At 51.5% G+C, this 27,790-nt stretch overlaps 2 protein-coding genes and 1 long non-coding RNA gene across 5 annotated transcripts in view; 1 reads left to right on the forward strand and 2 right to left on the reverse strand.

Annotated features, from left to right (window-relative positions):
* Window positions 1–357, reverse strand: part of COPA (COPI coat complex subunit alpha) — a 40,647-nt gene extending 40,290 nt beyond the window's left edge. Inside the window, exon 1 of the mRNA XM_071417381.1 lies at window positions 217–357. Coding sequence (XP_071273482.1) covers window positions 217–256 — 40 coding nt within the window. The 5' untranslated portion in view covers window positions 257–357. The remainder of the gene's footprint in view (window positions 1–216) is intronic.
* On the forward strand, window positions 350–26,907 carry NCSTN (nicastrin). 3 transcript variants are annotated; one of them, XR_011676896.1, is made up of 18 exons: window positions 350–509; window positions 2,397–2,501; window positions 4,461–4,584; window positions 5,493–5,611; window positions 7,526–7,671; window positions 8,980–9,133; window positions 12,429–12,538; window positions 13,856–14,008; window positions 16,342–16,446; window positions 17,280–17,357; window positions 18,251–18,420; window positions 20,556–20,658; window positions 21,524–21,619; window positions 22,655–22,742; window positions 23,460–23,611; window positions 24,485–24,697; window positions 26,012–26,241; window positions 26,333–26,907. XR_011676896.1 is itself a non-coding variant. In XM_071417386.1 (17 exons), the coding sequence occupies exons 1-17, from the start codon at window positions 356–358 to the stop codon at window positions 26,132–26,134; spliced, it is 2,193 nt and encodes a 730-aa protein (XP_071273487.1). In that variant the 5' UTR covers window positions 350–355; the 3' UTR covers window positions 26,135–26,907. The 3 variants fall into 3 exon arrangements, 1 of the variants encoding a protein (XP_071273487.1); XR_011676895.1 differs by having other exon boundaries at window positions 26,012–26,216; window positions 26,285–26,907; XM_071417386.1 differs by having other exon boundaries at window positions 26,012–26,907.
* On the reverse strand, window positions 6,950–7,243 carry LOC139585004 (uncharacterized). Its single transcript, XR_011676897.1, has 2 exons — window positions 7,168–7,243; window positions 6,950–7,030 (listed from the first exon to the last, which is right to left on the reverse strand). It is a non-coding gene; the product is annotated as an uncharacterized lncRNA (long non-coding RNA).
* Window positions 26,908–27,790: the final 883 nt, after the last annotated feature.

Genomic DNA, 27,790 nt, shown 5'->3' on the forward strand with positions numbered 1-27,790 from the left:
ATAAACCTGGGAAAAACCTGCGATCAGACCCCAAACCCCCCCTGGATCAGACCCCAAACCCGCCATGGATCCCCCTCCATTCCCCTCTCCAGCCGCTCCAGGCCCTCCCTCCATGACGGGATCCCAGCTTCCCCCCATAGTTCCGGCTCCCCATTCCCCGACCCCCGCTTTATCCCGCTGTATCCCGCTTTTTCCCGCTTTATCCCGGTTTTTCACCTTTCACCCGCGCGGATTTGGTCTCGAATTTGGTCAACATGGTCCCAGCCCGGCCCGGCCGCAACCCGGAACCTCCACGTCGGCACCGCGGGAACGCCCCGGAAGCGGCACCGCTTTTCCTCTACGTCACTTCCGCCGGATGGCGGAAGTGGAGTGGCCGCGGGCGGTGATGGCGGCCGGGCCGGGCCAGGATTCCCCGGGAATGGCCCCGGGAACGGCCCGGAATTCCATGGGAACGGCCTGGAATTCCATGGGGTTGCTCCGCGCGCTGCTCGTGGCCGCGCTGGCGGCGGGTGAGGCCTTAGGGGCGGCCTGGGGGCTCCTGAGAGGAGCGGAGGGGGCGAAGCCTCCCGGGGGCGCTTTTGGGGTCCCCAATTCCCCTTTTGGGGTCCCCAATTCCCCTTTTGGCGTCGCCAGTTTCCCCTTTGGGGTCCCCAATTCCCCTTTTGGGGTCCCCAGTTTCCCCTTTGGGGTCCCCAATTCCCCTTTTGGGGTCCCCAATTCCCCTTTTGGGGTCCCCAATTCCCCTTTTGGGGTCCCCAATTCACCTTTGGGGTCCCCAATTTCCCTTTTGGGGTCCCCAATTCCCCTTTGGGGTCCCCAGTTTCCCCTTTAGGGTCCCCAATTCCCCTTTTGGGGTCCCCAGTGCCCCTTTTGGGGTCCCTGTGGCCCCGGCTCCGTTCCCTTTTCCTTTTCCCAGCCCATTCCCAGGTTTTGGGGTTAAACCCCAGGCAAGGGTCTCTTCCCTGTTTCCCTGCCCCATTCCTGGTGTTTCCCCAGCCCATTCCCAGTTTTTGATCCCGTTTTTCCCAGCCCCGTTCCCAGTCTCTGATCCCGGTCTTTCCCAGCCCCATTCCCAGGTTTTGATCCTGGTTTTTCCTGTGACATTCCCAGTTTCTGATCCCAATTTTTCCCAGTCCTTGGTCCCATTTGCCCCAGCCCATTCCCAGGTTCTGATCCCGTTTATCCTGTGCCATTCCTGGCTTTTGATCCCGTTTTTCCCTGTTCCATTCCCAGGTTTTGATCCCAGTCATTCCCAGGTTTTGATCCCAGTCATTCCCAGTGTCTGATCCCATTTTTCCCATGCCATTCCCAGTCTCTGCCCCATTCCCAGTCCCTGATCCCATTTTTCCCCTTTTTGATCCCATTTTTCCTATGCCATTCCCAGGCCCTGATCCCGTTTCTCCCCTTTTTAATCCCATTTTTCCTGTGCCATTCCCAGTTTCTCATCCTGGTGTTTCCCTGCCCCATTCCCAGCCCCTGATCCCATTTTCCCCATTTTTGATCCCGTTTTTGATCCTGTTTTTCCCCTGCCATTCCCAGTCTCTGCTCCTGGTGTTTCCCTGCCCCGTCCCCAGTCCCTGATCCCGTTTTTCCCGTTTTTTTCCCATTTTTGATCCCGTTTTTGATCCTGTTTTTGATCCCGTTTTTCCCATGCCATTCCCGGTCTCTGCTCCCAGTGTTTCCCAGCCCCTGATCCCGTTTTTCCCGGTGTTTTTCCCATTTTTGATCCCGTTTTTCCCCTGCCATTCCCATTCTCTGATCCCTGTGTTTCCCAGCCCCTGATCCCATTTTTCCCCGTTTTTGATCCCGTTTTTCCCGGTTTTTCCCCATTTTTGACCCCATTTTTCCCCGTTTTTGATCCCGTTTTTCCCCTGCCATTCCCAGTCTCTGATCCCGGTGTTTCCCAACCCCTGACCCCGTTTTTCCCCATTTTTGATCCCATTTTTGATCCCGTTTTTCCCCGTTTTTGATCCCGTTTTTCCCATGCCATTCCCAGTCTCTGCTCCTGGTGTTTCCCTGCCCCGTCCCCAGTCCCTGATCCCGTTTTTCCCCGTTTTTGACCCCGTTTTTCCCATGCCATCCCCAGTCTCTGCTCCCGGTGTTTCCCAGCCCCTGATCCCGTTTTTCCCGGTTTTTCCCCGTTTTTCCCGGTTTTTCCCCATTTCTGACCCCGTTTTCCCCGTTTTTCCCGTTTTTCCCCGTTTCTGACCCCGTTTTTCCCCGTTTTTCCCCGTTTTTCCCAGTTTTTCCCCGTTTTTCCCAGTTTTTCCCCGTTTTTCCCGTTTTTCCCCGTTTCTGACCCCGTTTTTCCCAGTTTTTCCCGGTTTTTCCCAGTTTTTCCCCGTTTTTCCCAGTTTTTCCCCGTTTCTGACCCCGTTTTCCCCGTGCCACCCCAGGTTCCTGCCAGGGCAATTCAGTGCACAGGAAGATTTACATCAGCCTGAACCACACAGCGCCCTGCGTGCGCCTGCTCAACGCCACGCACCAGATCGGCTGCCAGTGTGAGCAGAAACCTGGGAATGCCGGGAATTTGGGAATTCTGGGAATGCTGGGGGTGTGAGGGAGCCTCCCTGCCTGTGTGAGATATCCTGGGAATCCTGGGAACTTCGGGAGATCTGGGAATGCTGGGGGTGCTGCATGCCGTGCATCAGATTGGCTGCCAGTGTGAGCAGAAATCTGGGAATTCTGGGAACTTGGGAATTTAGGGAAATCTGGGAATGCTGGGAATGCTGGGGGTGCTGCTGGCGGTGGCAGAGCCCCTCAGCTCCCTGCCCATCTTTTCCAGGGAATTTTGGGAATTCTGAGGGGACAAATCCCACATTTCCACCCCACAGCTCTCCCTCACCCCCCTCCCCTAGTATTCCATGGATTTTTCGTGGGAATTTTGGGAATCCTGAGGGGACAAATCCCGCATTTCCACCCCGCAGCTCTTCCCTAAAACTCTCATCCTCCTGCCCATCTTTTCATGGGAATTTTGGGAATCCTGAGGGGACAAATCCCACATTTCCACCCTGTGGCTCTTCCCTAAAACCCTCATCCCCTTCCCCTGCTTTTCCTGGGAATCCTGAGGGGACAAATCCTGAATTTCCACCCCACAGCTCTCCCTCACCCCGCTCCCCTGCTATTCCATGGAAATCCATGGATTTTCCATGGGAATTTTGGGAATCCTGAGGGGACAAATCCCACATTTCCACCCACAGCTCTCCCTCACCACGCTCCCCTAGTATTCCATGGGAATCCATGGATTTTTTGTGGGAATTTTGGGAATTCTGAGGGGACAAATCCCACATTTCCACTCCACAGCTCTTCCCTGAATTCCTCAGCTCTCTGCCTTGGTTTTCCAGAGAATTTTGGGAATTCTGAGGGGACAAATCCCACATTTCCACCCCACAGCTCTCCCTCACCTGCTCCCCTAGTATTCCATGGATTTTTTGTGGGAATTTTGAGAATTCTGAGGGGACAAATCCCGCATTTCCACCCTGTGGCTCTTCCCTAAAACCCTCATCCCCTTCCCCTGCTTTTCCTGGGAATCCTGAGGGGACAAATCCTGAATTTCCACCCCACAGCTCTCGCCCTCAGCCCCTCACCCCGCTCCCCTGCTATTCCATGGGAATCCATGGGTTTTTTGTGGGAATTTTGGGAATCCTGAGGGGACAAATCCCACATTTCCACCCTGCGGCTCTTCCCTAAAACCCTCATCCTCCTGCCCATCTTTTCCAGAGAATTTTGGGAATCCTGAGGGGACAAATCCCACATTTCCACTCCACAGCTCTCCCTCACCCCGCTCCCCTGCTATTCCATAGAAACCCATGGATTTTCCATGGGAATTTTGGGAATCCTGAGGGGACAAATCCCACATTTCCACCCCACAGCTCTCCCTCACCCCGCTCCCCTGCTATTCCATAGAAACCCATGGATTTTCCATGGGAATTTTGGGAATCCTGAGGGGACAAATCCCACATTTCCATTCCACAGCTCTTCCCTGAATTCCTCAGCTCTCTGCCTTGGTTTTCCAGAGAATTTTGGGAATCCTGAGGGGACAAATCCCACATTTCCACCCCACAGCTCTCCCTCACCTGCTCCCCTAGTATTCCATGGATTTTTTGTGGGAATTTTGAGAATTCTGAGGGGACAAATCCCGCATTTCCACTCCACAGCTCTCCCTCACCCCACTCCCCTGCTATTCCATGGGAACCCATGGATTTTCCATGGGAATTTTGGGAATCCTGAGGGGACAAATCCCACATTTCCATTCCACAGCTCTTCCCTGAATTCCTCAGCTCTCTGCCTTGGTTTTCCAGAGAATTTTGGGAATCCTGAGGGGACAAATCCCACATTTCCACCCCGCAGCTCTTCCCCTCAACCCCTCATCCCCCTGCCATGGTGTTCCATGGAACCCCCGGATTTTTCCTGGCAATCCCGGGATTCCTGGGGCTCAGATCCCGTTTTTCCCTCCGCAGCCTCGCTGAGCGGGGACACGGGCGTGATCCACGTGGTGGAGCAGGAGCAGGACCTGGAGTGGGCCCTGTCCAAGGGCCCCCACCCTCCCTACATGATCCTGCTGGACGGGAAGCTCTTCTCCAGGTGGGAATTCCGGGATCGGGAACGCCAAAATCCGGGATCAAATCCCCTTTCCCAGGCGCTCCTGGGGTTCCAGGGCTGCTGTCCTTGCTGAACTTTGCCTTTCCTGCTTTTCTTTCCCTTTAGTGGGATTGGATTCTCAAATCCATGGAATGCTGATCCATGGTTTTACAAAAACATGGAAAATAAACCTTGGGATGGACTTGGGGCTCCTTTTCCTGGGAAAAGCAGGGAAGATGTGGCTGGAAGTTTCTCCCTGTTGATTTTCCCCTCATTTTAGGCCATTTTCCAAGGGATTTTCCATTATTTTTTAAGTTTATCCCCAGCTTTCAATTACTCATGGATAAATCCCAAATTCCAGCCCTTTTTTCCTTTTTTCCGGGGAGGTTTTGCTGCACCTGAGGGAATTTCCAGGATTTCCGGCCTTGGCCGTTTTCCACCATTTTGGGCCCTCCCAAGATAAAAATCTCAGCATTTTTCCCTTCATTTCCTTGATTTATCCCTGGATTTCACTTTTCTCTGGATAAATCCCAAATTCCAGCCCTATTTTTCCTTTTTTCCAGGGAGGTTTTGCTGCACCTGAGGGAATTTCCAGGATTTCCGGCCTTGTTGGTTTTCCACCATTTTGGGCCCTCACAAAATAAAATTCCTGGGCTTTTTTCTTCATTCCCTTGCTTCATCCCCAGATTTCAATTCCTTATGGATAAATCCCAAATTCCAGCCCTTTTTCCCCATTTCCAGGGAGGTTTTGCTGCACCTGAGGGAATTTCCAGCCTTGTTGGTTTTCCACCATTTTGGGCCCTCCCAAGATAAAAACCTCAGCATTTTCCCCTTCATTTCCTTGATTTATTCCTGGATTTCACTTTTCTCTGGATAAATCCCAAATTCCAGCCCTTTTTCCCCATTTCCAGGGAGGTTTTGATGCAGCTGAAAGGAACCTCCCGGATTTCAGGCCTGGCTGTGGCCGCTGCCTCTCCCGCCCCTTCCCAAGGATTTTCCCCAGGATTGAAGTGTCCCAACGATGGATTTGGTGAGCAAAATCCCAAACTTTTCCCCCTGGCTTTTTCCCTATTTTTCCCCTTTTTTTCCCCCTTTTTTCCCCCTTTTTTTCCCCTTTTTTTCCCCTTTTTTTCCCCTTTTTTTCCCCTTTTTTTCCCCTTTTTTTCCTCCATTTCCCCGTTTGCTTCACATTTTTTTTCCATTTTTTCTTGGGTTTTCCTCCTGTTTTTCCCCTCTTTTTTCCCATTTTCTCCCCCCATTTTCCCTCTGATTTTCCTCATTTTATCCCATTTCTTTCACTGTTCGAATTTTTCACCTTTTTTCCCATTTTCTTTTCCATTTTCCCCCTGTTTTATCCCCATTTTTCAGGTGTTTATTCAGACACCTGCAGCCCACAGTTCTTGCCCAATTTTTGCCCATTTTTCACCATTTTCCCCCCATTTTTCAGGCGTTTATTCAGACACCTATGGCCTGCAGTTCTTGCCCAGTTTTTACCATTTTCCCCCCATTTTTCAGGTGTTTACTCAGACTCCTATGGCCCTCAGTTCTTACCCAATTTTTACCCATTTTTCACCGTTTTTCCCCCATTTTTCAGGCGTTTACTCAGACTCCTATGGCCTGCAGGTCTTGCCCAATTTTTACCCATTTTTCACCGTTTTTCCCCCATTTTTTACCATTTTTCCCCCATTTTTCAGGCATTTATTCAGATACCTGTGGCCCTCAGTTCTTGCCCAGTTTTTACCCATTTTTTACCATTTTTCCCCCATTTTTCAGGCGTTTACTCAGACTCCTATGGCCCTCAGTTCTTACCCAGTTTTTACCCATTTTTCTCCATTTTTCCCCCATTTTTCAGGCGTTTACTCAGACTCCTATGGCCCTCAGTTCTTGCCCAATTTTTGCCCATTTTTCACCATTTTCCCCCCATTTTTCAGGTGTTTACTCAGACTCCTATGGCCCTCAGTTCCTGCCCAGTTTTTACCCATTTTTCACCGTTTTTCCCCCATTTTTCACCATTTTTCCCCCATTTTTCAGGTGTTTATTCAGACTCCTATGGCCCTCAGTTCTTGCCCAATTTTTACCCATTTTTCTCTGTTTTTCCCCCATTTTTCAGGCGTTTACTCAGACACCTGTGGCCCTCAGTTCTTGCCCAGTTTTTACCCATTTTTCACCATTTTTCCCCCATTTTTCAGGCGTTTACTCAGACTCCTATGGCCCACAGTTCGCTCACTGCAATGGCTCTGAGTGGCTCCAGTTTTTTGCCCAATTTTTGCCCATTTTTCTCTGTTTTTCCCCCATTTTTCAGCTGTTTATTCAGACTCCTATGGCCCTCAGTTCTAGCCCAGTTTTTGCCCATTTTTTACCATTTCCCCCCCATTTTTCAGGCGTTTACTCAGACACCTGCAGGACACAGATTTTGCCCATTTTTCACCGTTTTTCCCCCATTTTCCAGCTGTTTATTCAGACTCCTATGGCCCTCAGTTCTTCCCCAGTTTTTACCCATTTTTCACCGTTTTTCCCCCATTTTTCAGGCGTTTACTCAGACTCCTATGGCCCTCAGTTCCTGCCCAGTTTTTACCCATTTTTTACCATTTTTCCCCCATTTTTCAGGCGTTTACTCAGACTCCTATGGCCCTCAGTTCTTACCCAGTTTTTACCCATTTTTCTCCATTTTTCCCCCATTTTTCAGGCGTTTATTCAGACTCCTATGGCCCTCAGTTCTTGCCCAGTTTTTGCCCATTTTTCACCGTTTTTATCCCCATTTTTCAGGCGTTTACTCAGACTCCTATGGCCCTCAGTTCTTACCCAATTTTTACCCATTTTTCACCATTTTTCCCCCATTTTTCAGGCGTTTACTCAGACTCCTATGGCCCTCAGTTCTTGCCCAGTTTTTACCCATTTTTCACCATTTTTCCCCCATTTTTCACCATTTTCCCCCATTTTTCAGGCGTTTACTCAGACTCCTATGGCCCTCAGTTCTCTCACTGCAACGGCTCCGAGTGGAACCCGGGCGGCTCCGGGATCTCCTACGAGGATTTTCCCTTCCCCATTTTCCTGCTGCAGGACGCCAACGAGACCCAGCTCATCAAAGAGGTGAGGGGGGCACGGGGTGGGGAAAAAATGCCCTAAAAATCTGGTAAAATCCTTTGGAAATCCCTTAAAACCCAATTAAAAATCATTTGAATCCGGAAAAACCCGTTGAAAGTTCATTAACTCCACAAAAGCCCCTTGGAAATCCATTGAAAAGTCATTAAAATTCGGTAAAATCAAATTAAAAATCATTTAAAGCCTTTGAAAATTTATTAAAATGCGTTGAAACCTTAAAAGTCCATTGAAAATTCATTAGAATTCATTCATTCTGTAGAAGTCCATTGCAAATTCATTAAAATGCATTAAAACTTTAAAAGTTCATTGAAAATTCATTAAAATCCATTCAATCTGTAGAAGTCCATTGAGAATTTATTAAAATGCATTGAAACCTTAAAAACCCATTGAAAATTCATTAAAATGCATTAAAACCTTAAGAGTCCATTGAAAAGTCATTAAAATCCATTAAAACATTAAAAATCCATTGAAAATCTTTAAAATTCCATTAAAATTCCATTAAAATTCCATTAAAATCTTTAAAATTCTATTAAAATTCATGAAAAATCTTTAAAACTCCATTAAAAATCCATTAAAAATCTTTAAAATTCCATAAAAATTCCATTAAAAACCCATTAAAAATCTTTAAAATTCCATTAAAAATCCATTAAAAATCCATTAAAATTCCAATAAGATTCCATTAAAAATCCTTAAAATTCTATTAAAAATTCCATTAAAAATCCATTAAAAATCTTTAAAATTCTATTAAAAATCTTTAAAATTCCATTAAAAATCCATTAAAAATCCATTAAAATTCCGTTAAAAATCCATTAACATTCCATTAAAAATGCATTAAAAATCTTTAAAATTCCATTAAAAATCCATTAAAAATCTTTAAAATTCCATTAAAATTCCATTAAAATTCCATTAAAAATCTTTAAAATTCCATTAAAAAATCCATTAAAAATCCATTAAAAATCTTTAAAATTCCATTAAAAAATCCATTAAAAATCCATTAAAAACATATTAAAAATCTTTAAAATTCCATTAAAATTCATGAAAAATCTTTAAAAATCCATTAAAAATCCATTAAAAATTCCATTAAAAATCCATTAAAAATTCCATTAAAAATCTATTAAAAATTCCATTAAAAATCTTTAAAATTCCACTAAAAATCCATTAAAAATCCATTAAAAATCTTTAAAATTCCATTCAAACCCCATTCAAACCCCATTCAAACCCCATTCAAACCCCAAAACCCCCAATATTTAAAACCCCCATAAGAGCAGAAGTTTAGTGCCGTGTTTGTGCCTGCAGTGTTTCCGTGCCCACAACGTTCCCAGCGCTGCGGGCTCGGTGCCGCAGTTCCCGCTCTGTGCCCTGCAGCTGCAGTCCCACATGCACGCGGCCGCCAGCACCCAGACCTGCATGCGCCGCAGCTCCCTGCAGAGCGCCTTCAGCATCAACCCAGGTTAGTGGGGCTGCAATGGGGCTGCAATGGGGCTGTGCTGGGCTGCAATGGGGCTGTGCTAGGGCTGCAATGGGGCTGCAATGGGGCTGTGCTGGGCTGCAATGGGGCTGCAGAGCGCCTTCAGCATCAACCCAGGTCAGTGCTGCAAGGGGGCTGCAATGGGGCCTTCAGCATCAACCCAGGTCAGTGCTGCATTGGGGCTGCTGCATTGGGGCCTTCAGCATCAACCCAGGTCAGTGCTGCAAGGGGGCTGCAATGGGGCCTTCAGCATCAACCCAGGTCAGTGCTGCACAGGGGGGGCTGCAATGGGGCTGCTGCAATGGGGCTGTGCTGGGCTGCAATGGGGCCTTCAGCATCAACCCAGGTCAGTGCTGCAATGGGGCTGTGAATGGGGCTGCAATGGGGCTGCAATGGGGCTGCAGAGCGCCTTCAGCATCAACCCAGGTCAGTGCTGCATTGGGGCTGTGCTAGGGCTGCATTGGGGCTGCATTGGGGCTGTGCTAGGGCTGCAATGGGGCTGCAGAGCGCCTTCAGCATCAACCCAGGTCAGTGCTGCATTGGGGCTGCAATGGGGCCTTCAGCATCAACCCAGGTCAGTGCTGCATTGGGGCTGCTGCATTGGGGCCTTCAGCATCAACCCAGGTCAGTGGGGCTGCAATGGGGCTGTGCTAGGGCTGCAATGGGGCTGTGAATGGGGCTGCAGAGCGCCTTCAGCATCAACCCAGGTTAGTGCTGCATTGGGGCTGCTGCAATGGGGCCTTCAGCATCAACCCAGGTCAGTGGGGCTGCAATGGGGCTGCAATGGGGCTGCAATGGGGCTGTGCTGGGGCTGCAATGGGGCTGTGCTGGGGCTGCATTGGGGCTGTGAATGGGGCTGCAGAGCGCCTTCAGCATCAACCCAGGTCAGTGGGGCTGCAATGGGGCTGCAATGGGGCTGCAATGGGGCTGTGCTGGGGCTGCAATGGGGCTGTGCTGGGGCTGCATTGGGGCTGTGAATGGGGCTGCAATGGGGCTGCAGAGCGCCTTCAGCATCAACCCAGGTCAGTGGGGCTGCAATGGGGCTGCAATGGGGCTGCAATGGGGCTGTGCTGGGGCTGCAATGGGGCTGTGCTGGGGCTGCATTGGGGCTGTGAATGGGGCTGCAATGGGGCTGCAGAGCGCCTTCAGCATCAACCCAGGTCAGTGGGGCTGCAATGGGGCTGTGCTGGGGCTGTGCTGGGCTGCATTGGGGCCTTCAGCATCAACCCAGGTCAGTGCTGCCATGGGGCTGCAATGGGGCTGCAATGGGGCTGCAGAGCGCCTTCAGCATCAACCCAGGTTAGTGCTGCAATGGGGCTGCTGCAATGGGGCTGCTGCATTGGGGCTGCATTGGGGCTGCAGAGCGCCTTCAGCATCAACCCAGGTCAGTGGGGCTGCAATGGGGCTGCAATGGGGCTGTGCTGGGCTGCAATGGGGCCTTCAGCATCAACCCAGGTCAGTGCTGCTGCAATGGGGCTGTGCTGGGGCTGTGCTAGGGCTGCAATGGGGCTGCTGCAATGGGGCTGCAATGGGGCTGTGCTGGGGCCTTCAGCATCAACCCAGGTCAGTGCTGGCAATGGGGCTGCAATGGGGCTGCTGCAGTGGGGCTGCAATGGGGCTGCAATGGGGCTGTTGCAATGGGGCTGCAATGGGGCTGCTGCATCAACCCAGGTCAGCGGCCCAAATCCTGGGGGAATCTGAGAAAAACATGGGAGAAACCTTGGGGAAATCCTGGGAAAAACCCAGGGAAATCCCAGGGAAATTCTGGGAAAATCGTGGGAAATCCTGAGGGGAATCCAGGGAAAAACCCAAGAAAATCCTGGGGAAATCCTGGCAGAGTCCTGGGAAATCCTGGGGAAACTACAGGAGAATCCCAGGGAAATCCTGGGGGAAACAGTGGGGAAATCACAGGAAAACGCTGAGGAAATCCTGGGGAAATCCTGGGGAAATCCTGGGGAAATCCTGGGGAAATCCTGGGAAATCCTGGGAAATCCTGGGAAATCCTGGGGAAATCCTGGGAAAATCCTGGGGAAATCCTGGGAAATCCTGGGAAATCCTGGGAAATCCTGGGGAAATCCTGGGAAATCCTGGGGAAATCCTGGGAAAATCCTGGGGAAATCCTGGGGAAATCCTGGGAGAGTCCTGGGAAATCCTGGGGAAATCCTGGGAAATCCTGGGGAAATCACTGAAAATGTGCAGGAAAATCACTGGGGAATCCTGGGAGGATCCCAAGGAAACCTGGTAAAATCAGGGGGAAATCCTGGGAGAATCCTGGGAAAATTCCGGGAGAATCACAGGAAAATCCTGGGAAAATCTCACAGAAATCCTGGGAAAACCTTGGGAAAATCCCGGGAGAGTCCCAGGAAATCCTGGGAGAACCCAGGGGGAATCCTGGGGAAATCCTGGAAACTCCAACATCTGAATCCCACCAATCCCTTTCATTTCTTCCATAAAAACTCCCACACAAATCCCATTTTTAGCAGGATTTCCTGGTTTTTTTCCCTGGAGCTTTTTCCCAACCCCTGGAACGTTTTCCCATTCCCAGAGATCGTCTGTGATCCCCTGCTGGATTCCAGCATCTGGAGCTCCCTGAGTCCCTTTTTTCCTATAAAAAAATCCCATTTTCCCCATTTTTAGCAGGATTTCCCGGGTTTTTTTTCCCAACCCCTGGAATGTTTTCCCGTTCCCAGAGATCGTCTGTGATCCCCTGCTGGATTCCAGCATCTGGAGCTCCCTGAGTCCCTTTTTTTCTATAAAAAATCCCATTTTCCCCATTTTTTATCAGGATTTCCCGTTTTTTTCCCCCTGGAGTTTTTTCCCAACCCCTGGAACATTTTCCCATTCCCAGAGATCGTCTGTGATCCCCTGCTGGATTCCAACATCTGGGGCTGCCTGAGTCCCTTTTTTTCTATAAAAAATCTCATTTTCCCCGTTTTTATCAGGATTTCCCGGGTTTTTTTCCCAACCCCTGGAATGTTTTCCCATTCCCAGAGATCGTCTGTGATCCCCTGCTGGATTCCAGCATCTGGGGCTGCCTGAGTCCCTTTTTTTCTATAAAAAATCCCATTTTCCCCGTTTTTATCAGGATTTCCCGGTTTTTTTTCCCAACCCCTGGAATGTTTTCCCGTTCCCAGAGATCGTCTGTGATCCCCTGCTGGATTTCAATGTCTGGAGCTCCCTGAGTCCCTTTTTTTCTATAAAAAATCCCATTTTCCCCATTTTTAGCAGGATTTCCCGGTTTTTTTTCCCAACCCCTGGAATGTTTTCCCGTTCCCAGAGATCGTCTGTGATCCCCTGCTGGATTTCAATGTCTGGAGCTCCCTGCAGCCCATCAACGCCTCGGGGCGGCTGCAGCCGGAGCAGCGCGTGGTGATGGCGGCCACCAGGGTGAGGGGAGATCCTGGGGAAATCCTGGGGAAAATCCGGGAAAAATTGTGGGGAAATCCTGGGGAAATTGTGGGAAAAATCCGGGAAAAATTGTGGGGAAAATCTGGGGAAAATTGTGGGGAAATCTGGGGAAAATCATGGGGAAATTGTGGGAAAATCATGGGGAAAATCGTGGGAAAATCCGGGAAAAATTATGGGAAAATCCTGGGGAAATTGTGGGAAAATCCGGGAAAAATTGTGAGGAAATCTGGGGAAAATCCTGGGGAAATTGTGGGGAAAATCATGGGGAAATCCTGGGGAAAATCGTGGGGAAATCATGGGGAAAATTGTGGGGAAAATCATGGGAAAATTGTGGGGAAAATTCGGGAAAAATTGTGGGGAAATCTGGGGAAAATCCGGGAAAAATTGTGGGAAAATCTGGGGGAAATTGTGGGGAAAATCATGGGAAAAATTATGGGAAAATCTGGGGAAAATCGTGGGGAAATTGTGGGGAAAATTGTGGGGAAAATCATGGGGAAATTGTGGGGAAAATTGTGGGGAAATCTGGGGAAAATCATGGGGAAATTGTGGGAAAAATCCGGGAAAAATTGTGGGGAAAATCCTGGGGAAAATCATGGGAAAATTGTGGGGAAATCTGGGGAAAATCATGGGGAAATCCTGGGGAAAATCCGGGAAAAATTGTGGGGAAATCCTGGGGAAATTCCTGGGAAAATTGTGGGGAAAATCGTGGGGAAATCCTGGGGAAATTGTGGGGAAAATCCTCTGAATGTCTCTGGGGAAATCCTGGGGAAATCACGTGAAAATCCTGGGAACATCTCTGGGAAAATCCTGGGGACGTGTGTGGGAAATTCCTAGGAAAAATCATGGAGAAATCCTGGGAAAAATCCTGGAAAAATCCTTGGAAAATCCCTGGGAAAATCCCGAGGAAAATCCCAGAAAATTCACATGAAAATCCCATGGGAATTGTGTTTTAGGGACGTTCCCTGTCCCATTCCTGGTGTTGTCACAGGTGGACAGCCACTCGTTTTTCTGGAACATTCCCATTCCCATTGTTTTTCTGGAACATTCCCATCATTTCCCTGTCCCATTCCCATTATTTTCCCATTTTCCAGGTGGACAGCCCCTCGTTTCCCTGTCCCATTCCCATAATTTTCCCATTTCCCAGGTGGACAGCCACTCGTTTTTCTGGAACATTCCCATTCCCATTGTTTTTCTCTCCCATTCCCATCATTTTTCCCATTTTCCAGGTGGACAGCCACTCGTTTTTCTGTCCCATTCCCATTCCCATTATTTTCTGGAACATTCCCTGTTTTCCAGGTGGACAGCCACTCGTTTTTCTGGAACGTGGCCCCGGGTGCCGAGGCCGCCGTCGGCTCCTTCGTGGCGCTGCTGGCGGCTGCCCAGGCCCTGCACGGGGCCCCCGGCGCCCAGAGCCTGCCCAGGAACGTCCTCTTCGTCTTCTTCCAGGGGGTGAGAGCCGGGATTCCATGGATCCAGCCCCAAATCCTCGGGATCCAGCCCCAAATCCTCGGGATCCAGCCCCAAATCCTCGGGATCCAGCCCCAAAGCTTTGGGATCAATCCCAGCCCTTGGGAATGGTTTTTTCCTGGGTTTTTGGGTGGGATTGGGGTCAGTTCAGCTCCCCAGGAACGTCCTCTTCTACCAGGGGGTGAGAGCCAGGATTCCATGGGATCCAGCCCAGGATTCCATGGGATCCAGCCCAGGATTCCATGGGATCCAGCCCAGGATTCCATGGGATCCAGCCCAGGATTCCCCGGGATCCAGCCCAGGATTCCCCGGGATCCAGCCTCAAACCATTGGGATCCAGCCCAGGATTCCATGGATCCAGCCCCAAATCCTTGGGATCGATCCCAGCCCTTGGGAATGGTTTTTTCCTGAGTTTTTGGGTGGGCTTGGGCTCAGCTCAGCTCCCCAGGAATGTCCCCTTCTACCAGGGGGTGAGAGCCAGGATTCCCTGGGATCCAGCCTCAAACCATTGGGATCCAGCCCAGGATTCCCTGGGATCCAGCCTCAAACCATTGGGATCCAGCCCCAAATCCTCAGGATCCAGCCCCGAACCTTTGGGATCAATCCCAGCCCTTGGCAATGGGATTTTCCTGGGTTTTTGGGTGGCATTGGGGTCAGTTCAGCTCCCCAGGAATGTCCCCTTCTACCAGGGGGTGAGAGCCAGGATTCCCTGGGATCCAGCCCAGGATTCCCTGGGATCCAGCCTCAAATCCTTGGAACCCAGCCCCAAATCCCTGGGATCCAGCCCCAAAGCTTTGGGATCGATCCCAGCCCTTGGCAATGGGATTTTCCTGGGTTTTTGGGTGGGATTGGGCTCAGCTCAGCTCCCCAGGAATGTCCCCTTCTACCAGGGGGTGAGAGCCAGGATTCCCTGGGATCCAGCCCAGGATTCCCTGGGATCCAGCCTCAAACCATTGGGATCCAGCCCCGAATCCTTGGGATCCAGCCCCAAATCCTCAGGATCCAGCCCCGAACCCATTGGGATCGATCCCAGCCCTTGGGAATGGGATTTTCCTGGGTTTTTGGGTGGGGTTGGGGTCAGTTCAGCTCCCCAGGAACGTCCCCTTCTACCAGGGGGTGAGAGCCAGGATTCCCCGGGATCCAGCCCAGGATTCCATGGATCCAGCCCCAAATCCTCAGGATCCAGCCCCAAATCCTCAGGATCCAGCCCCAAAGCTTTGGGATCGATCCCAGCCCTTGGCAATGGGATTTTCCTGGGTTTTTGGGTGGGCTTGGCTCTGGTTTCGGTTTTTCCCCTTTTCTCCATTCTCTTTCTTTCTTTTCCATTTCTTTTCCTTTCATTTCTTGGAATTTCCTTCCTTTCCCCTTTTCCCTTTCCCCTTTCCATTTCCATTTCCCCTTTTCTATTTTCCCTTTCCCCTTTTTCCCTCTTTCCCCTTTCTCTTTTCCCCTTTTCCCTTTCCCCCTTTTCCCTTTTTCCCTTTTCCCCATTCCCATTTTCCCTTTCCCCTTTTCTCTTTTCCCCATTCCCTTTTTCCCTTTTCCCCATTCCCATTTTCCCTTTTCCCCTTCCCCCTTTCCTTTTCCCTTCTCCCTTTCCCTTTTCCCCTTTCCCTTTTCCCCTTTTCCCCATTCCCATTTTCCCTTTCCCCTTTTCTATTTTCCCTTTCCCTTTTCTCCTTTATCCTTTTCCTCTTTGTCCTTTTTCCCCTTTCCCATTTTCCCTTTTCCCCCTTTCCTATTTTCCCTTTTCCCCTTTTCCCTTTTCCCCTTTTTCATTTCCCCTTTCCCTTTTCCTCTTTATCCTTTTCCTCTTTGTCCTTTTCCCCCTTTCTCATTTTCCTTTTCTCCCTTTCCTTTTCCTTTTCCCATTTTGCCTTTTCCCCTTCCCCCTTTCCTTTTCCCCTTTTTCCCTTTTCCCCTTTCCCTTTTCCCCTTTTTTCCATTCCCATTTTCCCTTTCCCCTTTTCTATTTCCCCTTTGTCCTTTTCCCCTTTCCCCTTTTCCCTTTTTCCCTTTTCCCCATTCCAATTTTCCCTTTCCCCTTTCTCTTTTCTCCTTTATCCTTTCCCTCTTTGTCCTTTTCCCCCTTTCCCATTTTCCCTTTTCCCCTTTTTCCCCTTCCCCCTTTCCCCATTCCCCTCTCCGATTTCTCCTTTCCCATTTCCCCCTTTCCCCATTCCCCTCTCCCATTTCCCCCTTTTCCCCTTTCCCCCTTCTTTCCCCCATTCCCATTCCCCATTCCCCTCTCCGATTTCCCCCTTTTCCCCATTCCCCATTCCCACCCAGAATTCCGGGATTTTCCCCTTTTCCAGGAGACCTTTGATTACATCGGCAGCTCCCGCCTGGTGTTTGACATGGAGCAGGAGAAGTTCCCGGTGGGCCTGGAGAACATCGGGGCCTTCCTGGAGCTGGGCCAGGTCTGCAGCTCCTGCAGGAAAACGCTCCAGGGATCCTTTCCTGGGAATTCCCTGAGTTTCCCTGGGAATTCCCTGAGTTTCCCTTAGAATTCCCTGAGTTTCCCTGGGAATTCCCTGAGTTTCCCTTAAAATTCCCCGAGTTTCCCCTGGGATTCCCTGAGTTTTCCCTTAAAATTCCCTGAGTTTCCCCTGGGATTCCCTGAGTTTTCCCTGGAATTCCCTGAATTTCTCCTGGAATTCCCCGAGTTTCCCTGGGAATTCCCTGAGTTTCCCCTGGGATTCCCTGAGTTTCCCCTGGAATTCCCTGAGTTTCCCCTGGAATTCCCTGAGTTTCCCCTGAGCTTCACCAAATTTCCCCTGGAATTCCCTGAGTTTTCCCTGGGATTCCCTGAATTTCTCCTGGAATTCCCTGAGTTTCCCCTGAGCTTCACCAAATTTCCCCTGGAATTCCCTGAGTTTTCCCTGGGATTCCCTGAGTTTCTCCTGGAATTCCCTGAGTTTCCCCTGGAATTCCCTGAGTTTCCCTTAGAATTCCCCAAGTTTCCCCTGGGAATTCCCTGAATTTTCCTGATTTTTCCCTGAATTTTCCATCCCATCCCTGATTTTTTTCCCAGAATTCCCACCCAGAGCCTGATTTTTTCCCTGAACTTCCCATCCCACCCCAGCTCTAATTTTTTCCTGAAATTCCCACCCCATCCCTGTTTTTTCCCTGGAATTCCCACCCCCATCCCCGATTTTTCCCTGGAATTCCCACCCCATCCCTGATTTTTCCCTGAAATTCCCATCCCCATCCCTGATTTTCCCTGGAATTCCCCCCTGGGGCTGTTTCCCAGGTGTCCCTGAGGAACAATTCCATGCTCTGGATGCACACGGATCCCGTCTCCCGCCGGAACCAATCCGTGGAATCCCAGGTGAGCCTGGAATGCCGGGAATGTTCTGAATCCCTGGGAATTCCCTGCCAACCTCGCCGGGACCCATCCCGGGCTCGGAGCCTTTCCCAGAAAACCAAACCTTCCACAATCCTGGGATATTCCCAGCAAAATCCGGGATCCTTCTGGGGGTCTCAGATTCCCAGTGGGAATTTCCTCTGCTTCCGATTCCCAGTGGGAATTCCCAGTGGGAATTCCAACCAGTTCAGGTTCCCAGTGGGAATTCCCAGAGGGAATTTCATCCAGTTCAGGTTCCCAGTGGGAATCACATCCAGTTCAAATTCCCAGTTCAGATTCCCAGTGGGAATTCCTTCAGGTTCAGATTCCCAGTGGGAATTCCATCCAGTTCAGGTTCCCAGTTCAGATTCCCATTGGGAATTCCAGCCAGTCCCAGTGGGAATTCCATCTGCTTCAAATTCCCAATGGGAATTCCATCCAATCCAAATTCCCAATGGGAATTCCATCCAGTTCAAATTCTCAGTTCCAATTCCCAGTGGGAATTCCAACCAGTTCAGGTTCCCAGTGGGAATTCCCAGAGGGAATTTCATCCAGTTCAGATTCCCAGTGGGAATTTCATCCAGCTCAAGTTCCCAGTGCAAATTCCCAGTGGGAATTCCCTCTGCTTTAACTTCCCGATGGGAATTCCATCCAGGTCAAATTCCGGTGGGAATTCCAGCGGCTTTAAGCTCCCGCTGGGAATTCCATCCCAAACGAGCTCCCCTGGGCCGATCCCAAACTCCCCATTTTCCGCGGATATTCCAGCCAAAACTCCGGGATTCCCAGCAGGATTCCAGCTCCCGCATCCCAGCACCCCTCGGGCTGATCCAGCATTCCCATTTTTCCCATTTTTCCTGTTTTTCCCGCTGTTTTTCCAGGTGCAGGCTCTCCTGGCCGCGCTCCGCGGCTCCGGCTCCGGCTCCGGGGTTTCCCTGCAGGAGCCGGGGGTGTCCCAGCCCCTCCCCCCCTCGTCATTCCAGAGGTTCCTGAGGTCCCGGAGCATCCCGGGGGTGGTGCTGAGCGACCACCGGGCCCAGTTCCACAACAGGTGAGTGCCGGGAATGAGCCGGGAATGATGGGAATGATGGGAATGACGGGAATGAGGGGACGGGTAAAACCCGGGAATGCCAGGGATTCTGGGTCAAGTAGAATCTGGGAATTCCAGGAATGATGGGACGGGTGAAATCTGGGGATTCTGGGACAGGTAAAACCTGGGAATGCTGGGAATTCTGGGGCAGGTAAAACCCAGGAATGCCAGGAATTGTGGGACAGGTCAAATCTGGGAATTCCAGGACAGGTAAATCTGGGAATGCCGGGAATGACGGGAACGATGGGAATGATGGGAATGATGGGATGGGTAAAACCCGGGAATGCCAGGAATTCCGGGACAGGTAAAACCTGGGAATTCCAGGACAGGTAAATCTGGGAATGCCGGGAATGATGGGATGGGTAAAACCCGGGAATGCCAGGGATTCTGGGTCAGGTAAATTCTGGGAATGCTGGGAATTCTGGGGCAGGTAAAACCCAGGAATGCCAGGAATTGTGGGACAGGTAAAATCTGGGAATGCCGGGACAGGTAAATTCTGGGAATGCCAGGAATGATGGGAATGATGGGACGGGTAAAACCTGGGAATGCCAGGAATTCTGGGACAGGTAGAATCAGGGAATTCTGGGAATTCCAGGACAGGTAAATCTGGGAATTCTGGGACAGGTAAATTCTGGGAATGCCAGGAATTCTTGGGCAGGTAAAACCCAGGAATGCCAGGAATTCTGGGACAGGTAAAATCTGGGAATGCTGGGAATTCTAGGAATTCTGGGACAGGTCAAATACCTGGGAATGCCAGGAATTCTGGGTCAAGTAGAATCTGGGAATTCTGGGAATTCCAGGACAGGTAAATCTGGGAATGCCAGGAATGATGGGACGGGTAAAATCTGGGGATTCAGGGACAGGTAAAACCTGGGAATGCCAGGAATTCTGGGTCAGGTAAAACCTGGGAATTCTGGGACAGGTAAATCTGGGAATGCTGGGAATTCCAGGAATTCTGGGACAGGTCAAATATCTGAGAATGCCAAGAATTCTGGGACAGGTAAATCTGGGAATTCAGGAACAGGTAAAATCTGGGAATCCTGAGAATTCCAGAACAGGTAAATCTGGGAATTCTAGGACAGGTAAAATCCAGGAATTCCAGGAATTCCGGGACAGGTAGAATTCCAGAATGCTGTGGGACAGGTACAATCCAGGAGTGCCAGGGAATCCAGAGCAGGTACAAAATCCGGGAATTCCAGGAATTCTGGGAATTCCAGAACAGATACAAAATCTCGGAGTTCCGGGCATTCCGGAACAGGTAAAACCCAGGGAATCCAGGAATTCTGGAACAGGTAAAATATCCAGGAATTCTGGGAATTCCAGGACAGGTACAAAATCCGTGGATTCCAGCAGGAATTCCCATCCCGAGCCTCCGGGATTTCCAGCGGGATCTGGCCCTTCCCGTGGGAATGGCGGCCCGGCGGGGGCCCTGGGAATGCTCGGAAGAGCGGCAGGGAATTGCTCGGACAGGCGAGAGGAAATTCCGGCTTTTTCTGGGAGAACGTTCCTGGCCCCGAGCCCGGCGGGGCCGCAGCTGCGCTTCCGGAGGCTGCTCCCGGAATTTTCCATGGAATTTCCGCCCGGCTGCTCCCCCTCCCCTCCCAGGGGTTTGTTTTTTTGGGATCACCCCCCGTGACCCCGGCCCGGTTTTTCCCAAGGAATTCTGGGAGTCCCAAAAACCCCAAATCCCAGCTCTGGGATCCCTTGGGACCGTCCCGGCTTTCCCGGGAATCTGGAATTCCCTTGGATCAGCCATTGATGGGCAGTGAATCGGTAAAACCCCTTGGAATTCCCATCTTTTCCTTTGGGATCCTTTGGGAATTTTCCCCCTTCCCGGCTCGCGGAATGGGCTCTGAAATTCCGACCGCAGCCTGGAAAATTCCAGGCAGGAGGAGCAAATTCCGAGCCCTCCTCGTTAATCCCAGAAAATCCCTCGGGAGAAGCTTCGGAATTCCGGCCTCTCCTCATCAAACTCCCGGGAATGGGGAATCCCAGGTCCCTTTTCCAGCGGGGTTTTCCATCCAGGATGGGAATTCCGGCCCCATCCCGGGTTTTTCCCGGATTTTTCCTGGATTTTTCCCGGGTTTTGTTCCCAGGTACTTCCAGAGCATCTACGACACGGCCGAGAGCATCGGGATGCGTTATCCCGAGGGAATGAGCCCCGAGGAGCAGCTGGACTTCGTCACCGACACCGCCAAGGTCCCGCGGCATTCCCGGGATTCTGGGGATTCTGGGAATTCTGGGGATTCCTGGGGGATCCGGGCATTCCTGGGGTTTGGGATCCGGGGGATTCCTGGGATTTGGGATCCGGGATTTGAGATCCAGGGGATTCCTGGGGGTTCAGGGTCTGGGGGTTGGGATCCAAGGAATTCTTGGGGTTTGGGATCTGGGATCCAAGGAATTCTTGGGGTTTGGGATCTGGGATCCAAGGAATTCTTGGGGTTTGGGATCCAAGGAATTCTTGGGGTTTGGGATCTGGGATCCAAGGGATTCCTGGGATTTGGGGTTTGGGATCCAGGGGATTCTTGAGTTTTGGGATCCAGGGAATTTGGGATTTCAGATCCAGGGGATTCCTGGGGTTTGGGATCTGGGACTTGGGATCCAGGGGATTCCTGGGGTTTGGGGTTTGGGATCCAGGGGATTCCTGGGATTTGGGATTTCAGATCCAGGGGATTCCTGGGATTTGGGATCTGGGATTTGGGATCCAGGGGATTCCTGGGATTCAGGATCCAGGCAGGGATGGGAATTGGAGAGGAGGGAAAAGTGGGAAGAAGGTGGGAAAAGTTGGGAAGGAGCTGGGAGGGATCTGGGAATGGGGAAAGGGAGAAAAGCTTGGAAAAGAGGTGGGAATAAATCCCGAGGGATTTGGGACTGGGGAGAGGAGGGAAAAGCCGGGAATGGGGGCGGGAAGGGCCCGGGAGCGTTGGGATGGGGGAGCTCCGGGCCGGACACTGATCCTGGGGATTCCCGGGATGGATTCCCGGGATTCCCAGGATTCCCACAATTCCCGGGATTCCCGTGATTTATTCCCGTGATTTATTCCCGGGTGCGTTGGGCTCTGCAGGCCCTGGCCCAGGTGGCCACGGCGCTGGCCCGGGCCCTGTTCACCCTGGCCGGGGGAGAAAACGGAACCGAGAGCATCCGGGCACAGGAGAAAACGGTAGGAATTGTGCTGGGAATGATGGGAATGGTGGGAATGAATAATGGGAATGGATGGTGGGAATGGATGATGGGAATGGTGGGAATGATGGGAATGGATGGTGGGAATGATTGATGGGAATGATGGGAATGGATGATGGGAATGCTGGGAATGAATCGATGATGGGAATGGATGGGAATGGATGATGGGAATGCATGATGGGAATGATGGGAATGGATGGTGGGAATGATGGGAATGGATGATGGGAATGATGGGAATGAATGATGGGAATGAATGATGGGAATGGATGGTGGGAATGGATGATGGGAATGGTGGGAATGAATGGATGATGGGGATGATGGGAATGGATGATGGGAATGATGGGAATGGATGATGGGAATGATTGATGGGAATGGATGATGGGGATGATGGGAATGGATGATGGGAATGGTGGGAATGATTGATGGGAATGGATGATGGGAATGATGGGATTTTCTGCTGGGAATTAATGATGAGAATTCCTGATGGGAATTCCTACTGGGAAGGATGGGAGTGCTGGGAATTCCTGCTGGGAATTCCTGCTGGGAATTACAGGAATTCCTGCTGGGAATGAATGATGGGAGTGCTGGGAATTCCTGCTGGGAATGACAGGAATTTCTGCTGGGAATTCCTGCTGGGAATGCTGCGGTAGGAATCCGCAGTCGGCCTGGCATCCCCAGTTTCCCTGGAATGCCCAATTTTCATGGAGTCCGTGGGATTAAAATCCCCAATTTCCCTGGAATTCAAATCCCCGTTCTTTACTGAAATCCCTGGAGCCGGAATCCCCAAAAATCCCTGGAATCAGAATCCCCAAAAATCCCTGGAATCAGAATCCCCGATTTCCCTGGGATCCCTGGAATCAGAATTCCCGATTTTCCCTGGGATCCCTGGAATCAGAATCCCCGATTTTCCCGGGATCCCCGATTTTCCCAGAATCCCCGATTTTCCCGGGATCCCCCATTTTCCCGGGATCCCCGATTTCCCTGGAATTCCCCATTTTCCCGGGATTTCCCCCAGGTCACTCGGCTGCTCTATGGGTTCCTGCTCAACTCCAACAACTCCTGGTTCCAGTCCCTGATCAAACCCGACCAGAAGGGGATCCTGGGTGAGGAGAGGGCCCCGTTCCCGCTTTTCCTGATGGGATTCCCGGCTGGAATTCCCATGAGCTGGGATCCCCATTTTTCCCTGCCCGTAATTCCCATTTTCCCGTCTCCAATTCCCATTTTTTCCCAGTTATAATTCCCATCTTTCCCGGCTGCGATTCCTGTTGTTCCCCTCTCCAATCCCCGTTTTTCCAGCTGTGATTCCCCAGAGCCGGAATTCCCATTCCCAATCCCATTTCTCCCAATCCCCAGGACCAGAATTTCCATTCTCAATCCCGTTTTTCCCGTTCCCAATCCCGTTTCTCCCATTCTCCAGAGCTGGAATTCCTGTTCCCAATCCCATTTTTCCCGTTTTTCCCTCTCCCATTTTTCCCGTTCTCAATCCCATTTTTCCCATTCCCAACCCCATAATTCCCGTTCCCAATCCCATTTTGCCTATTCCCATTTTGCCCATTCCCATTTTTCCCATTCCCAATCCCATTTTTCCTGTTCCCAATCCCATCTTCCCCATTCCCCTGGAGCTGTAATTCCCATTCCCAATCCCGTTTTTCCCGTTTTTTTCCCATTCCCAATCCCATTTTCCCCATTCCCCTGGAGCTGTAATTCCCAATCCCAATCCCATTTTTCCCATTTTTTCCCGTTCCCAATCCCGTTTCCCCCATTCCCCAGAGCTGTAATTCCCATTTTTCCCGTTTTTCCCGTTTTTCCCGTGTTTCCAGGCCCGTTTCCCCAGCACTACGTGGCCGTGTCCAGCCCCACCAACACCACGCAGCTGCTGCAGGCGGTGCTGGGGAACCTGACCGGGAGCAGCGCCAACCTGAGCCGGGAGCAGTGCCAGAATCCCGGGAAAACACCGGGAACGCTGCCCGAGGTAATCCCAAATGTGGGATTGGGATTGGGATAATGGGAGCAGTGCCAGAATCCCGGGAAAACACCGGGAACCCTGCCCGAGGTAATCTGGGATTGGGAAGGGTATTTGGGTTTTTCCATGTGTCATTCCCATTTTCCCAGCTCTCATTCCCATTTTCCCCTGTGCAATTCCCACTTTCCCTGTGTACTTCCCATTTTTATTCCCATTTTCCCAGCTGTAATTCCCATTTTTCCCCGTGCCTTTCCCAGCTGTAGTTCCCATTTCTCTGTGTGTAATTCCCATTTTCCCTGTGTCATTCCCATTTTCCCAGCTCTCATTCCCATTTTTCCCCATGCCTTTCCCTGCTGCAATTCCCATTTCTCTGTGTGTAATTCCCACTTTTCCCTGTATAATTCCCATTTTTCCCAGCTCTCATTCCCATTTTCCCTGTGCCATTTTCCCAGCTGTAATTCCCAATTTTCCCTGTGCCATTCCCAGCTGTAATTCCCATTTTTCTGTGTGTAATTCCCATTTTCCCTGTGCCGTTTTCCCAGCTCTCATTCCCATTTTTCCGTGTGTAATTCCCATTTTCCCTGTGCCATTTTCCCAGCTGTAATTCCCATTTTCCCAGCTGTAATTCCCATTTTCCCTGTGCCATTTTCCCAGCTGTAATTCCCATTTTCCCAGCTGTAATTCCCATTTTTCCCCATGCCTTTCCCAGCTGTATGAGTACTGGTGGGTTCAGGGCCCCCTGGATGGGAATTCCTCGTCCCGCATTCCCAGCTGTGTCCGTTCCGGTGTCCGTCTGTCCCTGGCTGTCATTCCCGATTTTCCCAGCTGTAATTCCCGTTTTTCCCTGTGTAATTCCCGTTTTTCCCTGTGCCATTTTCCCAGCTGTACGAGTACTGGTGGGTTCAGGGCCCCCTGGACGGGAATTCCTCGTCCCGCGTTCCCGGCTGTGTCCGTTCCGGTGTCCGTCTGTCCCCCGCGCTGTCCCCGGCCTTCGAGCTGCGCCGCTGGGACTCCCGGGAATTCTCCACCTGGACCGAGAGCCGCTGGAAGGACATCAGGGCCCGCATCTTCCTGGTGGCCAGCAGGGAGCTGGAGGTGACCCGGGGGACACCCGGGGGACACCCAGGGGACACACAGGGGACACGGGGACAGGGACACCAAGGGGACACCAGGATGGGACACAGAGAGAGGGACATAGGGACACCCAGGGGACACAGGGACACGGACACAGGGACACAGGGACAGGGACACCAAGGGGACAGGGACACCCAGGGGACACCCAGGGGACACCCGGGGGACACGGGGACAGGAACACCAAGGGACACGGGGACACAGAGACAGGGACACCAAGGGACACGGGGACACACAGGGGACACAGGGACAGGGACACCAAGGGACAGGGACACAGGGATACCAAGGGACAGGGACACAGAGACACCCAGGGGACATGGGGACACCCAGGGAGACAGGGACACAGAGACAGGGACATAGGGACACCCAGGGGACACAGGGACAGGGACACCAAGGGGACAGGGATATGGGGGTTAGGGTTAGGGTTAGAGATGGGACACAGGGACACAGAGACAGGGACAGGGACACAGGGAGGGGACACAGGGACATCCAAGGGTGTCCCCTGACACTGTGTCCCGGGACAGGGACACAGGGACACCCAAGGGACACAGGGACACAGAGACAGGGACACTGAGGGGACACAGGGACAGGGATATGGGGACAGGGACACAGGGAGGGGACATGGGGACACTGAGGGGACACAGGGACACCGGGATGGGACACAGGGACACAGAGACAGGGACACCCAGGGGACAGGGACAGGGATACAGGGACAGGGATGGGACACAGGGACACCAAAGGGACACGGGGATGGGACACAGGGGACAGGGACATGGGGACAGGGACACAGGGATGGGACAGGGAGGGGACACAGGGACACCAAGGGGACAGGGACACAGGGACGGGGATTGGAGGGACACTGAGGGGACACAGGGAGAGGACACAGGGACAGGGATGGGACAGAGGGGACCAAAGGGACACAGGGACACAGGGAGGGGACACGGGGACACAGGGACAGAGCAAGGGGAACCCAATTCCCAATGTCCCAAATACCCCAAATTCCCAAATCCCCAATATCCCAAATCCCCGAATTCCCAATATTCCCAATATCCCAAATCCCCAATATTCCCAATATCCCAAACATCCCAAATTCCCGTTTTTCCCCCCAGCTGCTGACGCTGGCGCTGCTCCTGTCCCTGCTCTGCCCCTTCATCCCAGGGATCCCTGCTCATCCCAAATCCACATCCCAGGGATCCCTGGGTGCCCTGGGGCCGTCCCAAATCCCCGAATTCCCAAATTCCCGAATTCCCAATATCCCAAATTCCCGTTTTCCCCCAGCTGCTGACGCTGGCGCTGGGGGTGCTGGTGCTGCTCCTGTCCCTGCTCTGCACCTTCCTCATCAACTCCAAGGCCTCGCTGCTCTTCGGGATCCCGGATCCTCCCGGCTCCTCTGGCTACTGAAAATCCCGGGAAAACCGCCTGGAAAATCCCGGAAAACCGCCTGGAAAATCCCAGAAAACTGCCTGGAAAATCTGGGAAAAACCTCCTGGAAAATCCGGGAAAACCGCCTGGAAAATCTGGGGAAAAACTCCTGGAAAATCTGGGAAAAACCTCCTGGAAAATCTGGGGAAAAACTCCTGGAAAATTCAGGAAAACCACCCAGAAAATCCCAGAAAACCCTCCTGGAAAATCTGGGAAAAACCTCCTGGAATATTCAGGTAAACCACCCAGAAAATCCCAGAAAACCCTCCTGGAAAATTCTGGGAAAAACCGCTTGGAAAATTCCAGGAAAATTTCCAGGAACAGCCTTGGGAGGGAATTCCCCCCTGGAGCTGGAAATGCCAGAGGTGTTCCCGGGGAATTCCCAGAATTTCAGGTGGGATCGGTGCCCTGGGTGGGAAATTCCCAAAATTCCCGTTTGGATTCGATGCCCTGAGCGAAAAATTCCCAGAATTCGTGATTGCCAAATTCCTGGAATCTCTGGATGGATCCGGTGCCCTGGGTGGGAAATTCCCAAAATTTTCCCGGCATTCCCAGCCGGACCCATCCTCTTTCCCAGGGTGGAGCTTTTCCCAAATTCTGGGTGAATTAAGGATAAAGGGGGGGGGGGGGGGGGGAGTTTTTTGGGAATTGTGAGAAATTCCAAAGGGTCTGGGAATGTCCCGATGGAAAAGGTCCCTTTTTCCCCTGGGATTTGTAAATATTATAAATAAACCCATGGAATTCCCAAGGAACCTTTTTTATTCCCAGTTTTTTTTCCCCTCAAACGCTGGGAACCGGGGAAATTCGGGATTTGGGGTTGGGATTGGCTGGATGGGATTTGGATCCCAAATATTTCATGGAAAAGGGGGAGAAGGTGGGGAAAAGCTTTGGGGGAACAGAGGGGAGGGAGCCAAAGGCTGGGAGGGGACTGGGCAGCCAAAATTTGGGATCGTGGGCCTGGAATTCGGGATAATGAAACGGGAATTTGGGATCAGGGGCCTGGAATTCGGGATATTTAACCGGGAATTTGGGATCAGGGGCCTGGAATTCGGGATAATGAAATGGGAATTTGGGACCAGGGGCCTGGAATTCGGGATATTTAACCGGGAATTTGGGATCAGGGGCCTGGAATTCGGGATAATGAAATGGGAATTTGGGATCAGGGGCCTGGAGCTGCAACTGGGAATGAGCAAAATCCCGGGAATTCTCAGGAATGAGAATGAACAAAATCCTGGGAATTCCTGGGGCTGGGAATGAACAAAATCCTGGGAATTCCCAGGCCTGGGAATGAACAAAATCCTGGGAATTCTCGGGGCTGGGAATGACCAAAATCCCGGGAATTCCCGGGGCTGGGAATGACCAAAATCCCGGGAATTCCCGGGGCTGGGAATGACCAAAATCCTGGCAGAACCTTCCCGGCTCCGTGGGATCTTTGGGATCTTTGGGGTCCGGGCCCATCCCTGGCTGGGATCCCCCATTCCCGGCAATTCCAGGCGGGAATCGCGGCGGGGAAAAGGAGGAAAAGCTGGGCCGGGACCATCCCGAAGGGAATTCCCCGGGAATTTCTCTGGGATCCGCAGCCCCGATCCCGGTTCCCTTTTTGGGATCAGCCTGGAGCCCCCGATCCCAAATCCC

This window comes from Agelaius tricolor, unplaced genomic scaffold, assembly GCF_023055355.1.
Source record: "Agelaius tricolor isolate 1412-34295 unplaced genomic scaffold, bAgeTri1.0.p SCAF_69, whole genome shotgun sequence".
NCBI classification, from domain to species: Eukaryota; Metazoa; Chordata; class Aves; order Passeriformes; family Icteridae; genus Agelaius; species Agelaius tricolor.